Source organism: Phoca vitulina, unplaced genomic scaffold, assembly GCF_004348235.1.
Source record: "Phoca vitulina isolate PV1807 unplaced genomic scaffold, GSC_HSeal_1.0 scaffold52, whole genome shotgun sequence".
Classification (NCBI taxonomy): domain Eukaryota; kingdom Metazoa; phylum Chordata; class Mammalia; order Carnivora; family Phocidae; genus Phoca; species Phoca vitulina.
In genome coordinates, this window is record NW_022589755.1 from 5,382,668 (window position 1) to 5,399,524 (window position 16,857).

At 50.9% G+C, this 16,857-nt stretch overlaps 1 protein-coding gene across 1 annotated transcript; it reads right to left on the bottom strand.

Moving 5' to 3' along the window:
• Window positions 1–507: 507 nt before the first annotated feature.
• Window positions 508–7,382, bottom strand: LOC116621935 (sialic acid-binding Ig-like lectin 10). The gene is made up of 11 exons (XM_032387967.1): window positions 7,065–7,382; window positions 6,603–6,986; window positions 6,159–6,443; window positions 5,873–5,920; window positions 5,501–5,764; window positions 4,383–4,430; window positions 3,995–4,252; window positions 3,628–3,912; window positions 3,231–3,321; window positions 3,026–3,137; window positions 508–1,167 (listed from the first exon to the last, which is right to left on the bottom strand). Exons 1-11 carry the CDS (start codon window positions 7,237–7,239, stop codon window positions 901–903), a joined length of 2,217 nt encoding a protein of 738 aa, XP_032243858.1. The 5' UTR covers window positions 7,240–7,382; the 3' UTR covers window positions 508–900.
• Window positions 7,383–16,857: the final 9,475 nt, after the last annotated feature.

Genomic DNA, 16,857 nt, shown 5'->3' on the forward strand with positions numbered 1-16,857 from the left:
AACACATCTGGCCCCCAACCTCCATGTGGTATCCTTGCCCTGAGACACCTCACTCTGGGGAACTTCCTGTCTTGTCACACAGCTAGCCTTCTTTGCCGTGTCTGTTCTTGCATTCATTCTCAACATCCGCTTCTGTTCCTCTTCTGTAAAAATAAGTGGCTGAGTTTACTTTAGATTAAGATTCCACAAACTCTTCCTGCAAATGACCAGACAGCAAATATCTCAGACTCAGCTCTGCCTGACATCGGCTGTAGACATACATAAAAGAATGGGCACGACTATGTTCCAATAAAACTTTATTTATAGACACTGAAATTTGAATTTCATATCATTTCCACTTGTCACAAAACATGTTTCTTCTTTTGATTCCCCCACAACCACTTATTTTTTTAAACTTACTATTATTATTTTTATTTATTTATTTTTTTTAATAATCTCTACACCCAACATGGGGCTCGAACTTATGACCGGGAGATCAAAAGTCACAAGCTCTTCTGACTGAGCCAGGTGGGTGCCCCTCCCTGACCATTTAAAATGTAAAAAGCACTCTTGGCTCAAAATTAGGCAGTGGGCCAGACTTAACCTCTGAAGTTAGCTTGCTGACCTCACAAAGTGGTAGTTTAATCGTCTTTAAAGGCCCTCCCACCTTTGAGAAACTGTGGCAGAGCAAAGGCTTTTCCTTGCCTCTCAGAATAGTGTATTCAGAGAGGGTCCCTTGGGATAGGTTTGCCAAGCTGTTCCAAATGCTCAGGTCTGGGATGGGAGGACCCATCCTTGGAGGACGAAAGAGAGAGTGAGAGTGAGAGAGAGAGAGAGACAGGCTGGCACCTTGTCTTCCTCATCCTCTCCATTCTGCCTAGCCTGGATCCCAGCCCTGCAGGGTGACAGCCTGGGACAGCCTCAGTGGAACTTGATGTTTGTGTACTCTGAGTAGGTATCCTTGGGCTCCTGGGTCTCCCATGGTCTGAGGCCTAAGAAGTGGAGGGTAGCATAATGGAGCTCCTCTTGGTTATTCTCTGATTCTGAGGCTTGAGGGAATGATTTGGGTCCTGGACAAGTGTGGGCAACAACATGTAGCTCCTTCTGGTTCTTCTTAAATTCCAGGGAGTGAGCACCTGGAGGAGGGGCCTGGGAAGGACTGCTCGGTGTGGCTTTCCGATTCTGAGCCTGAGGGAAAAACAATCGTCATTCTTTCCTTCCTTCCTTCCTTCCTTTCTTCCTTTCTTCCTTCCTTCCTTCCTTCCTTCCTTCCTTCCTTCCTTCCTTCCTTCCTTCCTTCCTTCCTTCCTTCCTTCCTTCCACAAATGCTTAAGAGCTTACCATGTGCCAGGCACATGATTGAGGAACTGGGGATTACGTCTTGGGCAGGAACAAACAATAAATAATAAACAAATTTTTAAAAATCTGTGGTTTAAGCCACCCCTTCTGTGGTTCTTTGCTAGGGCAGCCTGAGCAAACAAACATGGGCAGATTCCTGGAGCCGCCACCACATTCAAGATGAGAACTGTCTCGTCGCCACAAAGTTCCTCCCTTGCTATTCCTCATCATCTTCCTGTCTCCAACCCTGAAGCTACGAATCTGTCCTCCATCTCTACAATTTTACCATTTCCAGGGTGTTATAAATATGGAGTCATGCATATATGACCTTTTGAGATTGACTTTTTTTCCCCTTTTTTCCCCTGTGTCTAAGGTTTTTCAACCAGTAGCTTCTTTCAATCGTTTGTTCCCTTTTTTTAGATTTTATTTATTTGACAGAGAGAGAAAGAGAAAGAGAACAAGTAGGCAGAGCTGCCGGCAGAAGGAGAGGAGAAGCAGGCTCCCCGCTGAGCAGGGAGCCCAACACGGGGCTCGATTCCAGGACCCCAGGATCTTGACCTGAGCTGAAGGCAGATGCTTAACCGACTGAGCCACCCAGGCGCCCCTCATTTGCTCCTTTTGATTGCTGAGTAGTACCCCATGGGGGTAGATGTACCTGCTTGGGCTTTTAAAAGATAGCATGCACAGAGAAAGAGAGCCAGACAGTGAGAGAGGAAGCAGGGAGCATGCACAGGAAGTGGGGTGGTGCATGGTCTGGCGGGGGTGGTGGTGAGAAGTGGTTTGGGTGTATTTTGAAGGGGAATTGCTGATGGGTTGGTTGTAGGGTGGTAGAGAAGAGAGGAGCAAAAGATGACTCCAAGGATTTTGGCTTCGGCAGCTGGGCAGATGTGGTGCTATTTGCTAAGATGGGCTGGGTGGAGGAGAAGCCTACGGGGTATAGTTAGTCATAAGTTCTGTCTCAGGCAGGCTCGGTCCAAGGTGCCTATTAGACATCCAAACAGAGATGCTGCTAAACAGTCAGCTATGAGTCTCAAGTTCAGGGGTGAGTTTGAGAGATGTAAATTTTGGAGTCATCAGTGTATAAATGTTCTCTCCTGAAAATATCCAGCATCTGGATATCCAGTAAGAACAGTTACTATGTGCCAGGTACTATTCTAAATGTTTTATAGGTACAATGAGCATGATCCTACATGGAAGAAAAAAAAAGAATGATCCTAGGTAATAGGGATTACTATTTTCCCCATCTTATAGTTAAAGAAACTAAGGCACAGAGAACTTAAGAGACTTGTCCAAGAACACACAGCGATAAAACCAGGATTGAACCCAGACAAGCTGACTTCAGAGCCCTGCTCTTAATTACTAAATATACTGCCTCTCAATGATATTAATAATTATCACATCATTAGTTATAATTAGTAACATCATCAGGGTGGTAATAATGGGACAGCCGCTACATTTTGAGCAAGTGCATGTGTTCTAATCCTCAAACCAACTCTCGAAGGAAGCAGAGGAAGAAATGGAGGCTCAGAGGGAGCGACTGATTTGGTCAAGGTCTCACAGATAGTAGGTGCCAGAATCAGGACTTGAATCCAGTACCCGTACCTTTTCCACCTTGACGTCCCTTGGGAAAAAGGTTGGGACAGGACAGGAGAGGGGCCAGGGGAGAAGTCTGAACATAGAAAGAACAGGCAGCCCGTGAGCCACTCACCAAGGGGCCAGGGTTAGGGAACACGTTGATATAGTCCAGGATCGTGCTTCTCCGTGTGGCCCTGGGCCTCGGCGGAGTCCCCGCCTGGGTCTGTTTCTTCTTCAGAGTCTTCCTGCGAGGGAAACAACCCACCTGTGTGTGCCCTGGCACCTCCCCTGTCCCCAGCCCCAGATCCCACACACCGTTGCTCTGGCTCCTAACTCACATGACCAGGAGGAGGCAGAGGAAAAGGAGGGTCATGATGCCAATTCCCAGAAATGTTCCGTTGGTGAATGCTTTTGAGACGAGTCCTTTATCTGCACAAGGAAATAGGCAGCCATCTCTGAGCCTCTCCCATTAACCTGGGGCCTCACACCCACCTGCCACTGAGTACTCAGTCTTTCAGCGCCCGTCCCAGACGTTTTATCGGCAACCCCTTCTGTCCCAGTCTTGGAAACCCTGCTGCACCCCAGACCCAGGTGACAGGCCTTCCAATTTGCATTTCCCTCTGCATCCCCGGCCACAGGGGCCCTGTGCTCTTTCCCAGTTCCTGCTCCAACCACAGGACCCTGGCCCCTGCCCCACTCAGCTACCTCCGGGGGGCATCGAGTTGGCCCCCTAACCTGGCAGCAGCAGGAAGGCGGCGCTCTGTTTCCCGTGGGCATTCCGGGCCTCGCAGCTGAGTCTGAGGCCGGAGCCCAGCAGCCCGCTGAGGCTCAGGGAGCTGTTGGCCCAGGGCCCCGCAGAGCTGGAGGTGATGGTCCAGGAGGCGTTGCCGTGGTTCCCTTCCAGCAGCCCCTCCCCCAGCCGCCAGCGCAGGGTGGGGGCCGGGTGGGCTCGGGAGGAACAGCTGCAGTGCAGCCCCTCGCCCTCCCAGGAGCAGGAGGGGCTGAGCAGCCGCGGGGGGTCTGCGGGAGGGAGGAGAAGGGTCAGCGGTGTCTCTCCTGCCCAGGCCCCCGGCAGCCTGCCTCCAGGGGTCCCCACACTCACAGACCACAGAGAGATGCAGGGAGACGTGTCGGGAGCCCAGGGTGTTCTGAGCTTGGCAGGTGAGGTCTCCTTCATGCTCCGTTTGTATCTGAGGGAGCTCCAGGATCCCAGGGTCTGTGGGCTGGGAGGGGCTCAGAGTCTGTCCCCCCAGGACCCAGCTCAGCCGCGCTGGGGGGTTGCTGTGGGTGACACAGAGCAGACGCAAGCTTTGGCCCTCCAGGACTGGGAGGGATGTGCCATTCCCGAGGTTTTCCAGGACTAGGGGAGGGAAGAGGCAGGACAGATGCTCAGCTGAGGGCACAGGGACCCTTTTGCATGTCAACATTCCAGACACTGAGGTCCCCAATGTGGCCCCGAGAGGCCCTGGTTTCGCTGTTCTCCTTCCTACCTGTCCTATTTGCATGCAGGGTCATCACTCTCAGATTCTCTGGGGCATCTGAAACAGAGACAGGGTTCTGGCTCTAGACAGGCCAGGGGCTGCCCTTTGGGCAGAGAACCGTCCTTGGAGACCAAGACGGCAGGACAGGGAAGGGGAATTGAATCATCCGCTGACTGATTCTCCGCTGAGTGGCCCAAAGGAATTGACAGGTAAGAAGGGCTGGTCTCTGTGATTTATAATAAGAAATATCTATTTGGTCTCTGTCCCGTTCCTAGTACAGAGTTCCTAAAACCCTTGGAATTTCCTACAGGATGAGAGTCAATAAAGGTGTCTTGATATTAATAACAAACCCCTTTCCACCACACCTGGGTTTATGTAAATGAGGCGACTTTTGGAAAGCACCTTGGGATGGGGGCTGGTTGCCAGGGGCACCAACCTTGTGACTTGAGCCTTGGGGACTTCGGCCCCACCCCTGACTTCCAGGAAGGGGAGAGAGACTAGAGGTGGAATCAGCCAGCCATGGCCAGTCATTCACTCAATCGTGCCTTTGTATTGAAACCTCCATAAAAACCCAAAAGAAAGGGGTTCGGAGAGCTTCCAGGTTGGTGAGCACGTGGAGGTGCAGGGACCAGGGCGCACCTGGAGAGCGGCGTGGAAGCTGAGCGCCCTCGCCCCATACCTGGTCCTACGCCTCTCTTCCACCTGCTGTTCCTGAGTTACATCCTTCTCTAATAGCCCGAGACCTAGTAAGTAAAATGTTCCTGAGTTCTGTGAGCTACTTTATCACATTAATTAAATCCAAGGAGGGGGTCATGGGAAACTCCAATCTATAGCCAGTTGGTCAGCCTGGGCTTGTGACTGGCCTCTGAAGAGGGGGGAGGGTCTTGTGGGACTGAGCCCTTCACCTGTGGGTCTGATGCTACCTCCAGGCAGACAGTGTTTGGTGGAGTTGAATCCTAGAACGCCTAGCCGGCATTAGAGGATTGCTTGGTGGTGTGGGGGGGGGGTGGGGGGGGGGAACCCACATCGGAGTTGGAATCGGAATTGTCAGCCGGGGATGCCCCCATCCCTGGCCCCCCGCACCCCTCTCCCTTTCTGGAAACCGGGCCCCGGCCAGTTGTACTCACACTGCACAGAGAGGTCCAGGGTGCGGCTCTGGGAGCCAAGCCTGTTCTCAGCTCGGCAGGTATAGCAGCCCGAATCCTCAGGCTTTACCCCCGGCAGCACCAGCTCGAGGGTTCCGGAGCCCTGGGGGTGGGACCTCGACAGGACCCTGTCCTCCAGGGCCCAGCTCAGTGTGGCAGGGGGCTGGCTGTCGGCGGCACAGAGCAGTCGCAGGAACTGGCCTTTCTCAGCCTCTAGATGTGGGCTGTGTGCTGGGGGCTCCAGGGCTGGAAGCAGCAAGAGGAAGGCTGCAGGGAGGAACGCCATCTCCCTCGCCCTCCTAACACCAGTTGTCCCCCAGAGAGGACCAGCCGACCCTCCCAGGCCCTCAGTACCTGACATGTTGGCACGGGAAACGCTGATAACCAGGTCTTTGGGGGCATCTGCAACAAGATTGAGACCTGGCTCTGGGGAGGAAGGTGGGGCTCCTCACAGAGAGAACGCTCCCCGGCAGGGGGAAAGAAAGTGTGCCCACCCTCAGGACACAAGTGACAAACAAGGGCTGAGGCGGCGTGGTGGGTCTCCACACCGGCCTCTCTGGACCCCCCACCAGCTGCATCTCTCCACCTACACATCCTCCGTGCCTATCTGCACGCTCTGACACCCCACCACCACACTCACAGGCGACATTAAGTCGGATGGTTCTCTCTGTGCTCACGCCCTTCCTGGAGAAGTCTACGCGGCAGGTGAGGTGGGTGCCATGGTCCTGGGGTCTCGGCGTGAGAGTAAGCACCGAGAAGTAGGAGGACGTTGGTCTGGGTCCTGGGGCGGAGACGGCGGCCCCCAGCCAGGAGAAAGTAGGGGCTGGACATTCCTCAAAGGTCCAGTTAAACACACAGATGAGTGTCACCTGGTGTCCTGGCTCCAGGATCTCTGGGGCATAGACATCTGGCTGCTGTGTCAGGGCTGGGACAGAGAGAGGGCTCAATGGGAGCCCTGGAAGGGAGTGCTGCAGGGGGAGACCCCTGCTCTGTTCCCACAGTCCCCTCTTCCCAGTGGGGGGGCGGAGGATGGCAGGGAGGAGGAGAGGCCCCACCCCCATTCCCCCTGGAGTCAGTTCCGCACCTGTCACTTGCAGATAGAACTGGTTTTTCAAAAAACTGTATTGCACGTAACGGCCTCTCTCCACCCGAAAGAAGTACGGTGCCGAGTCCTCCACCAGGGCCTCTCTGATCAGCAGGGAACAACTTCGGTTCTGGGGATCACCAACAAGCTGGAATCGATCCTGGGGCACAGTCCGCACTGCCCGATTCTGGTCGTTTGTGGCCACTGGCCTTCCGACGCTCGAGTCTGTCCCGGCTAGGAACCAGTAGCCAAGAGCGGGGGTATTCTCCGTCCAGCCTAGCGGGGGGTAGGAGAGGGTGCAGGGCACGCGCACACACAGGCCCTCCTGCACCATCACCACCCTCCGCACTTGCAGCGAGAATCCTAGGTCCTGAGCCGGGGACCCTGAGGGAGACAGAGGTTCAAGCTACAACGCCCAGCCCCGGCCCCTCCCAGGCCCCTTCCAGCCCTCGGCCCACTCACCGCCCCACAGCAGGGCCAAGAGCATCAGCAGGAGCATCTTTGCACGAGGAGGCACTTGGACCTGCCCCCAGACGCTGGGACAGGCAATGGGCAGGGCAGAGAAGAAGCACCCAGCAGAGAAAGCTGAGTCCCAGGCCTGATGTGTGAAATGTGCTCCTGATTCTGAGCCCCACATGACACTCCCCGTCCTCACACTCCCCACCCCACCTCATCCACTAGAACTCTGGGTCTTCCCCGGGGGGCCTGCCTGGTGCTTGAGGATTGCAGAGCTGGTCCTTCTGGCAGTCACCTCCCCGGGGAGGGAGTGGAAGGCTTGTGAGGCCGTGGGGCCCGGGTGGGTGGAGGGTAGGGGCTCTCCCACTGGGCCCTGGGTCACTGAGGAAGCAGAAGTGAAAGTACACAGTGAACCGTTCTTCAGACAGGGGTCCTGTGGACGGTGGTTGGTGCAGAGGTGGATTTTGGGGGTGGGGAAAGGGCTGGTCTTGAAATTCAGAATGTCCAGTTAAAGTTGACTTTCTTTTTTTTTTAATTTTTTAAAAAGATTTTATTTATTTGAGAGATAGCATGAGAGAGAAAGAGAGAGAGAGAGGATGAGCCGAGGGGAAGGGCAGAGGGGGAAGGAGAAGAAGACTCCCCGCTGAGCAGGGAGCCTGACCCAAGCTGGATCCCAGGACCAGAGATCATGACCTGAGGCAAAGGCAGACACTTAACCAAGTGCGCCACCCAGGCGCCCCTAAGTTTACTGTCAATTAAACAATGAGTAATTTTTTTGGTGTAAGTATGTCCCAAATATTGCAATAGGACATTCTTGTATTAAAATTATTTGTTGGTGGCGCCTGGGTGGCTCAGTCGTTAAGCGCCTGCCTTCAGCTCAGGTCATGATCCCAGAGTCCTGGGATCGAGCCCCGCATCGGGCTCCCTGCTCCACGGGAAGCCTACTTCTCCCTCTCCCACTGCCCCTGCTTGTGTTCCCTCTCTCGCTGTGTCTCTCTCTGTCAAATAAACAAAATCTTTAAAAAAAAATTATTTGTTGTGGGGCACCTGGGTGGCTCCGCTGTTTAAGCATTGGACTCTTAGTTTAGGCTCAGGTCATGATCCCTGGGTCCTGGGATCAAGCCCCACGGCAGGCTCCTCACTGAGCAGGGAACCTGCTTCCCCTCTCCCTCTCCCTCTGCCCTACCCCCTGCACACACTCCCTCTCTCTCTCAAATAAATAAATCTTAAAAAAAAAATAATTTGTTGTTCATATCTGAAATTCAAATTTAAATAGATGCCCTGTGTTTTTAGTTGCTAACTCTGGTAACCCTAGGCCGGTCTCAGTTCTATCCCTTCATCCTCGCTTGGTGGGCTCATCGATCCCCTGGTCCACCAGAAGCTCCCACCCCCAAGACCTTAGTCCACCTCTCTAGCTCCCCTTCTTCTGCCCTAAGATTGGATGCATTTACTTGTGTGGTTTTTGTTTTTGGTTTTTTTTTTAGATTTTTATTTGTTTGAGAAAGAGAGAAAGCTCATAAGCAGGGGGAGAGGGAGAAGCAGGCTCCCCGCTGAGCAAGGAGACAAATGTGGGGCTCGATCCCAGGATCCAGGAATCATGACCTGAGCCGAAGGCAGACGCTTAACCGACCGAGCCACCCAGGTGCCCCTGGATGCACTTACTTGTAATACCTGTTGTGATGAGAACACCTGCACCCACAGGTAAGGGGGATGGGGAGTGAGTGGGATAAACTCCCGGATGTTGTCCCCCTCACCCAGCCCTTCTCCTTGAAATGACTTTGGTCACATAGAGACATGTGTTGGTCCACTGAACCTACACGCCTGGGGACCAGGTCTGTGGCAGGTGCCAAGCTGCACACTGGGGACACAGGCAAATTAGACACTGTGTCTGACCTCAAGGGGATCCAGTTTGGTAAATGAAGCTTCTGAGAAACAGAAAAGCACTGAAGTGCTCATAACTGCTCCCCCTGCCCCCCCAGCCGATGCTGGGACAGATGGTGATGAGGAAAGGCATGGTCATCACTTCTTCCTGGGAAGCCAGGAGAGGTCTCCTGGGGGGGGGTGACCTGTGGCTGCTTCTGTCCTTGTTCTCAGGTCCACTGTATTCATGTACTCGGGCTGCTGGAACAAAGCACCACAAACTGAATGGCTTAAACAATGGAAGAAACTTTCCCCACCATTCTGGAGGCTGGGAGTGGTGTCTTCTTTCAAGGTGTCAGCAGGGTTGGTGTCTTCCCAGGCCTCTGTCCTTGGGGCTGTAGACACCATGGTCATTCCTCTGTGTGTGCCTGTGTCCTGATCTCTTTTCCTTTCTTTCGTTTTTTTTAAAGTAGGCTCTACGCCCAGCATGGAGCCCAACGCGGGGCTTGAACTCATGACCCTGAGATCAAGACCTGAGCTGAGATCAAGAGTTTAACGCTTCACCGGCAGAACCACCCAGGCGCCCCCGGATGTCTTCTTAAGAGGACGCCAGTCCTGCTGGATTTGAGCTTGCTCTATGACCTCGTTTTAACTGAATTACCCCTTTAAAGGCCCTATCTCCAAATATAGTCACATTCGCTGGTACTGGGGTTAAGACTTCAAATGTGAACGGGGCAGGGGGCACAATTCAGTCCCTAATATCCACCTTCTGCATTCTGATCCAGGTCCCCACTGCCCAACCTGGGCTTTATCAGGGGAGAGCCAGGGTCCCTTCTCCCAGGGAGCCTCCTGTCCAGGGACTTCACAACATGAAGCTCATAGAGGAAGGGCCTTCCACAGGGAAGAGGGAGAGGGAGGGAGGGATGCCTAGGTCCTAATATGGGCTTGACCTGATCATGCTACTGACAATTCCTTGATTTTCATATTGTACTTAGTTGTGGAAGATGATAACATTGCGGGGCGCCTGGGTGGCTCAGTCGGTTAAGTGTCTGCCTTCAACTCAGGTCATGATCCCAGGGTCCTGGGATGGGGCTCCGAGTCAGGCTCCCTACTCAGGGGGGAGTGTGCTTCTCCCTCTCCCTCTGCCTGCCACTCCCCCTGCTCATCTCTCTCTCTCTCTCTGACAAATAAATAAAATCTTTAAAAAAAAAAGATGATAACATTGGAGGGGGGAGGTTCAAGTCCATGGGATGTCCCTGTACATTTCCTTGCAACCTCCTGTGAGTCTATAGTTTCTTCACAATGAAGTTAAAAGCAAACCAAAATAGATCATCACAAAACGCAACAACAATAAACAGGCTGATGACTGTAAATTGCATCTCAGCCCTGACCCTTCCCCATCCATTAGACACCTACTCAGGAATCTATAATGTGCATCTCAAGCTTCACATGCTTCATGCAGCACTATTTCTCACCGCAACCCTGCTTTTCAGCTGTCTAAAGATCATTATGTGGCACCAAGTCCTGACTGCTTCTTTTTTTTTTTTTTTTTTAAAGATTTTTTATTTATTTATTTGAGAGAGAATGAGAGACAGAGAGCATGAGAGGGAAGAGGGTCAGAGGGAGAAGCAGACCCCCTGCTGAGCAGGGAGCCCGATGTGGGACTCGATCCCGGGACTCCAGGATCACGACCTGAGCTGAAGGCAGTCGCTTAACCAACTGAGCCACCCAGGCGCCCCCTGACTGCTTCTTTATCTCACTCCATACACAGCCACCCACAAGACCCATCAGTTCAACTTCTTAAGTATTAACAAAGTCTATCCACTTATTCCCATTCCTTACCCTGGTCCAAGATGTCTCAGTCTTAGCACTACTGACATTTTGAGTCAGATCATTCTGGGGGGTGAGGCGGGGTGTTGCGGGGCAGGATGTCCTACAGCAGCCCTGGCCTCACTTTTCAGATGCTAGTAGCAGCCGTCCACTCCAGCTGGGACAACTGAAAATGTCCCCAGACATTGCCACCTGTCCCCCGGATGGCAAAATCACCCTTGATGGAGAATGACTGCCTGGATCCAAGCCACCGCCCTCACTCACCTGTATGATAGCAGTGATCAACTGTCCTCCCTGCTTCTACTCTGCTCCCTTCTTGGTGGCTTCTCAACACAGCAGAGAGAGAGAGAGAGAAAGAGAGGGAGAGGGAGAAGCAGGCTCCCCGCTGAGCAGGGAGCCGGATGCGGGACTCGATCCCAGGACCCTGGGATAATGACCTGAGCCGAAGGCAGATGCTTAACCAGCTGAGCCACCCAGGCACCCCAGAGTTATTTTTCAAATAGAAATCAAATCAAGTCTCTCTCTTACTTAAACATTTCAGTGGTGTCTTGTTATCTTCGGGAGAAAATCCCAGCTGCTCACCGTATCTCTGATGACCTCCCCAAACTCACTTTGAACCCTCTTTTGCTTTGTTTCTGCGTTCTGACAGTGATCGCCCCCAACCCCCACCCCCGATTCTCACCTGCACCAAGTTTATTCCCACCTGGCGGGGGGGGGGGGGGGGCGTTGATACTTGGGGTTGTGGCTGCCCCTCCCACTGTTCGGAGTTCAGAGTCATCCACAACGTTTTCCCACCCCCACAGCCTTCTGAATGTCCTGTGGCTTCCTGGGCCCCCTCAGAATTTTCCGCCCTTCCTCAGTGTGACCAGATCGCCTCTAACCCTCCCCCAGCCTTGGCCAGACAAGAGCCAGGCGGCTACCCGAGGCCAGGAGAATCTTTTTTGGTTATCCTCGCATCTATCTTCTCTGCCCAAGAATGTTCAGATTTTCTCTGAACTTATTCCTTTAAGACAGACAAACACCCAGCTCTGCAGGCCTCCCCTCTCCACTCACTAACAAATGTTGAACACCTGCTCCTTCTGCCCCTGATGTCAAAACAGGGGCAAAGGTAGATTTGAGAGGAAGTGAGAATGGGGCGGGAGAGGTTGGGAGCGGAGAGAGAGAGGTAGTTAGTTCAGGATGCTGCCTGGGAAGGATGTAGGGAAGGGTCCCAGTGGAGGATGAAGAGTCCAGGTCTGGCTGTAATTGAGGCCCTGAGGGTGCTGAGGAGCCTTTATTAGGGGAAGGGGCATCTTATCGTCCCCCGCTACACACACACACCATCCTCTTCCTGTCATCTGTTCCGATAGGATCTGTCCCTGGGGCCTCGCTGCCTCTGCCGCAGTTCAGCACGCCGCCTCCAGGGGGCGCTCTGTCCCCGCGGCACTGACGGACCCCTGTGGAGCCCCAGGCACCAGGATCTGTGTTGGTGGTGGTCCTGGAGAACTGCAGCCCTCCGGGGAATATTTCCCTGATGCTGAACAATTTTTGCAAACGTGGCTCTTCCCAAAAGGCTGCATTCGTTCTCACTGCACCTACAAATTATGACTCTGCTCCTTTCACTGCCCCTCAATAAACCGAGTCTCTGCCCTATTAAAGAAGTCACTGTGACCACCCTCCTTCCCTCACGGCAAACCCACCCTCCCCAGATTTAAAACACTTCAGTACTGCCCCATGCTCACACATCATTCTCAGATGGGGTCCCACCGAGCCACACTCACCATATGATGGCCAGGGAAGAAAATGCAATCCTGTGGTGGCTTCGTCTGGGCAGCTGTAACAGAGATCTCACCAACTGGGTGGCTTAAGCAACCAACACTCACTTCTCACAGTCCTGGAGGCTGGAAGTCCAAGATCAAGGAGCTGGCTGATTCCGTGTCTGGTGACAGCCCACCTCCTGGTTCACAGAGGACCATTTCCCGGACCGCCGTGCCCTCCCATGGTGGAGGGGGCAAGGGAGTCTCTGGGGCCTCTTTTATAAGGTCACTAGTCCCATTCATGAGAGCTCCACCCTCATGTCCTAATCACCTCTCCAAGGCTCCACCTCCTGCGACCATCACATGGGGGGGTAGGTTTCAACATACAGATTTTGGGGGGACACAGTCTACAGCGTGTGGTGTTATCAGGTCCCATCTTCGCATTGTCGAGGTTGGGGTTGTGTTCTCAGCTGGGCCTTCACCCTTTTCTCTTCAAGCCGAGATAGTGTATTAAAAAGCAAGAAGGTGAGAAAAATACTACTATAGGATAAATTTGAATTCGCTAATTTCTAGTAAAGGAAAAGTTTTGCAAGTTCAGTACTTTATTATCAGATGAAATTGTTACTTACTGGCATGTGTTTTGACAGTCAGTGTGAAGTGTCCGTTTTCCAAAGTGAAATACCAACTCTTTATGTGAAGACCCAAGGCTGTCTGATCTGGTCCCTGTTTATTTCTCCAGCTTCTTATCTTTTTACTGAATTACTCCCCCCGCCCCTTAATAAAGAGTAAAGCAGCCCCCACTGGCATTCACAGTCAGGCCCTGGGGTTCTCCTATTAAATATAAATGATTTCGCAGGATTTCACACCAGACAAACCCACTCTGGGGTGGAACAAGATAAGTAGTCCATAGTAGTCACATGCCTTAACACAGACACAAACAAGAACATTGTTTAAGTCACAAAATGACCACATAGCCCCCTCCCCCAGCCCCCAGTGCAGGGTAACATGAATGACTGCGGAATATTTACCAACTACGGCTTTAGCCTTTGCTGTGGACTGAATGTTGTATCCCTCCCAACATTGTATCCCAGCATATGTTGTATCCCTTCAACATATGCTGAAGCCCTATGCTGAAGGCAGTGGTATTTGGAGATGGGACCTTTGGGAGGTGATTTGGTTGTGAGGGTAGTTTCCTGAATGAGATTTGTGCCCTTATGAAAGAGACCCCAGAGAGCACCCTTGTCCCTTCTGCCACATGAGGACCCAGTGAGAAGCCCTTTATGAACCAGGACATGTGCTCTCACCAGACATCGGATATTTCGGTGCCTTGATCTTGGATTTCTCAGCCTTCGGAACTGTGAGAAATAAACTTCTGTTGTCTGGGGCGCCTGGGTGGCTCAGTCGGTTAAGCGTCTGCCTTCGGCTCGGTCATGAACCCAGGGTCCTGGGATCGAGCCCCGCATCGGGCTCCCTGCTCGGCGGGAAGCCTGCTTCTCCCTCTCCCACTCCCCCTGCTTGTGTTCCCTCTCTTGCTGTGTCTCTCTCTGTCAAATAAATAAATAAAATCTTAAAAAAAAAAAAGGTAATGAATATTTCTGTCACCCTAGAAAATACCATCCATCATGCCCTTCCCTATCAACGCCAGTTTTCAGAGTTAGAGCCACTGTCCTGTGGATAAGGGGCAGCATGAAAAAGAGAGCCCCTGACTTCTCAGCTGTATTCACCTGGAATTTAGCCTCTTCAACAAAGCTGGCAAGGAATGAGGAATGCTGGCAGCCTGCCCTTCCCTGGGAGGAGACGGAGCCTTGTGTTCCTGCTCTACCCACCTGGAATGGAGTTTCCATCATCCTGAACTGGAATAGGGATAGAAGGGGAACCAGCAACATTATTCTTAAAAGCCAAAACTGGGAACGATGGAAATGTCTATCAACTGGTGAATGCATAACTGAAATGTGGTGTATATTCACACAATGTAATAATATTAAGAATATAATGTTACTAAATATGGGTGTGTGCTCTAACATGGTTGAACCTCAGAAACTTAAGGCTTAGTGAAAAATAGCAGACACAGTAGACTTTATATCATGTGATTTCATGTATATGAAATATTCATAAAAACAGTTCATTAGAGATTGAAAGCAGATCAATGATTTCCTGGAGCTGTGAAGGGAGTGGTATTGATTGCAAATGGGCATAAGGGTCCTCTTTAGGCTAATCAAAATGTGTGACAATGACTACGGAACTCTATAAATTTACCAAAAAATCATTGAACTGTATACTTACAATGAATTAATTTTATATGACATAAGTTATACCTCAATAAAACGTTATTAAAAGTCTGCTGGGGACTTCTGCTTCTGAGCATGAGAGGATAATAGGGCCCAGAATTATCCTCCTGTAAACAACTAGAATACCAAACAAAATACAAGAAACCTCTATTTTCATACATGGACTGCAGACAGGGAAGAACTGTGCTTCTTGAGAGAAGGACAAAAATGAAGTAAACCATATAATCACCCAGGTTTTTTGTTAGGAGGTTGTTTGCAGATAGCAGAGTAAGAAGGGGATGGGGGCACAATAAAAGGGACTGAACTTTCACTGAGTTGAGGAGCCAGACATTAAAGGTTAAGGAAAGAGATGTAGCTAAAATATGTAGGTCAGAGTTTCAGACAGGAGAGTATTGTGGAGAAAGGGTTCAAGGTCTCCATGAAAGGTCCTTGAGTAGTTGGAAAATACCAATCTGTATGTGCATAGGGTGAAACCCCCTAAGGCCAAACGAGAACAATTTCTAAGGAGAGAAGGAATTACTGGAGAGCTATTAGATGGGAGATTCCCAGAGCTCACAAAGGGCTTGGACTTGTGCATATTCCCTCCAGCCAGAGTGAAGATACCTCCTTGAATCCATGGGGCAGTCAGCAAAAGCTCTAAAAGGGCCATGGCATTCAAGTGAAAAAAATTAGCCCAACACTAGACCTATCTTAGGAGGAGCTAAAAATTAAAGAGTCTTAAAAATATTGGCCCAGGGGTGCCTGGGTGGCTCAGTTGGTTAAGCATCTGCCTTCAGCTCAGGTCATGATTCTGGGATCCTGGGATTGATCCCCACATCAGGCTTCCTGCTCAGTGGGGAGCTTGCTTCTCCCTTTCCCTCTACCTCTGCTTGTGCTCTTTCACTCTCTCTCTCTCTCTCTGTCAAATAATCTTAAACAAAAATATTGTCCCAACATGCAAGTAACTTAACTGCCTTAAAAAAAAATGACCAATGTTTTTAAAGAAATACAACAAAACCAAGCAGTCAGACACATAAAATTGACAATGTCCAGCACTCAGTGAAAAATTACTAGACATACAAAGGAATATGAACACCTGATACTCAACAAGAGAAAAGTCATCCAATGGAATCAGGGTCAGACATGACACAGGAGGTGGAAATAGGAGACAGAGACATTATAAGAGTTATTACAAATATGTGCCAGATATACTCAAGGATGTAAACGAAAACATTACCATTATATAATAAGAGAAGAAGCATAAGATTAAAAACAGGAAATGTAACTTTTTTTAAAAGATCTTATTTATTTGAGAGAGAGCATGCGTGCGCACACACACACACATGCGTGTGAGAGAACAGGGGGAGGGGCAGGGGGAGAGGGAGAGAGAATCTCAAGCAGACTCTGTGCTGAGGGCAGAGCCCAACACAGGGCTGGATCTCATGACCCTGAGATCATGACCTGAGCCAACATCAAGAGTTGGACACTGAACAACTGAGCCACTCAGGCACCCCCAGGAAATGTAATTTTTTTAAAAAGATTTTTATTTATTTATTTGACAGAGAGAGAGCACAAGCAGGGGGAGCAGCAGAGGAAGAGGGAGAGGCAGACTCCTCGCTGAGCAGGGATTCCTGATGTGGGGCTCGATCCCAGGACCCTGGGATCATGACCTGAGCTGAAGGCAGACACTTAACCATCTGAGACACCCAGGCACCCCAGGAAATGTAACTTTTAAAGAAGAAAATACATTATCTGAGATGAGAGTTCCACTGAATGAGATCAACAGCAGATTGAACATTATAGAAGAATGATCAGCGAACTTGAAGATGTAGCAGTAGATCCTGTTCAAACAGCAAATAGAGGGGGGAAAAAAGTCTGGAAAATGGCAAACACATGTTCAGGGCCCTGTGAGATAGCATCAGGCCACATTACATATGTAAAAGGAGAGACCCAGAGATGATGAGAGAGGAAGAATAGGAAAAAAAACATTGAAATTAATATTGGCTTCAATTTTTACAAATTTGATCATAATTGTAAATCCACAGACCCAAGGTACTCAACAAATTCCAAACAGGACAATATCTTTCTTTCTCCCCTACTCCCTCT

Coding starts and splice junctions, on each gene's coding strand:
- LOC116621935 (XM_032387967.1), bottom strand. CDS start 7,239: ATGTGGGGCTCAGAATCAGGAGCACATTTCACACATCAGGCCTGGGAC. Junction 4,253..4,382: donor CCTGCATGCAAATAGGACAG/GTAGGAAGGAGA, acceptor TCCCTCCCCTAG/TCCTGGAAAACCTCGGGAAT. Junction 1,168..3,025: donor TCCCTAACCCTGGCCCCTTG/GTGAGTGGCTCA, acceptor TTTTTCCCTCAG/GCTCAGAATCGGAAAGCCAC.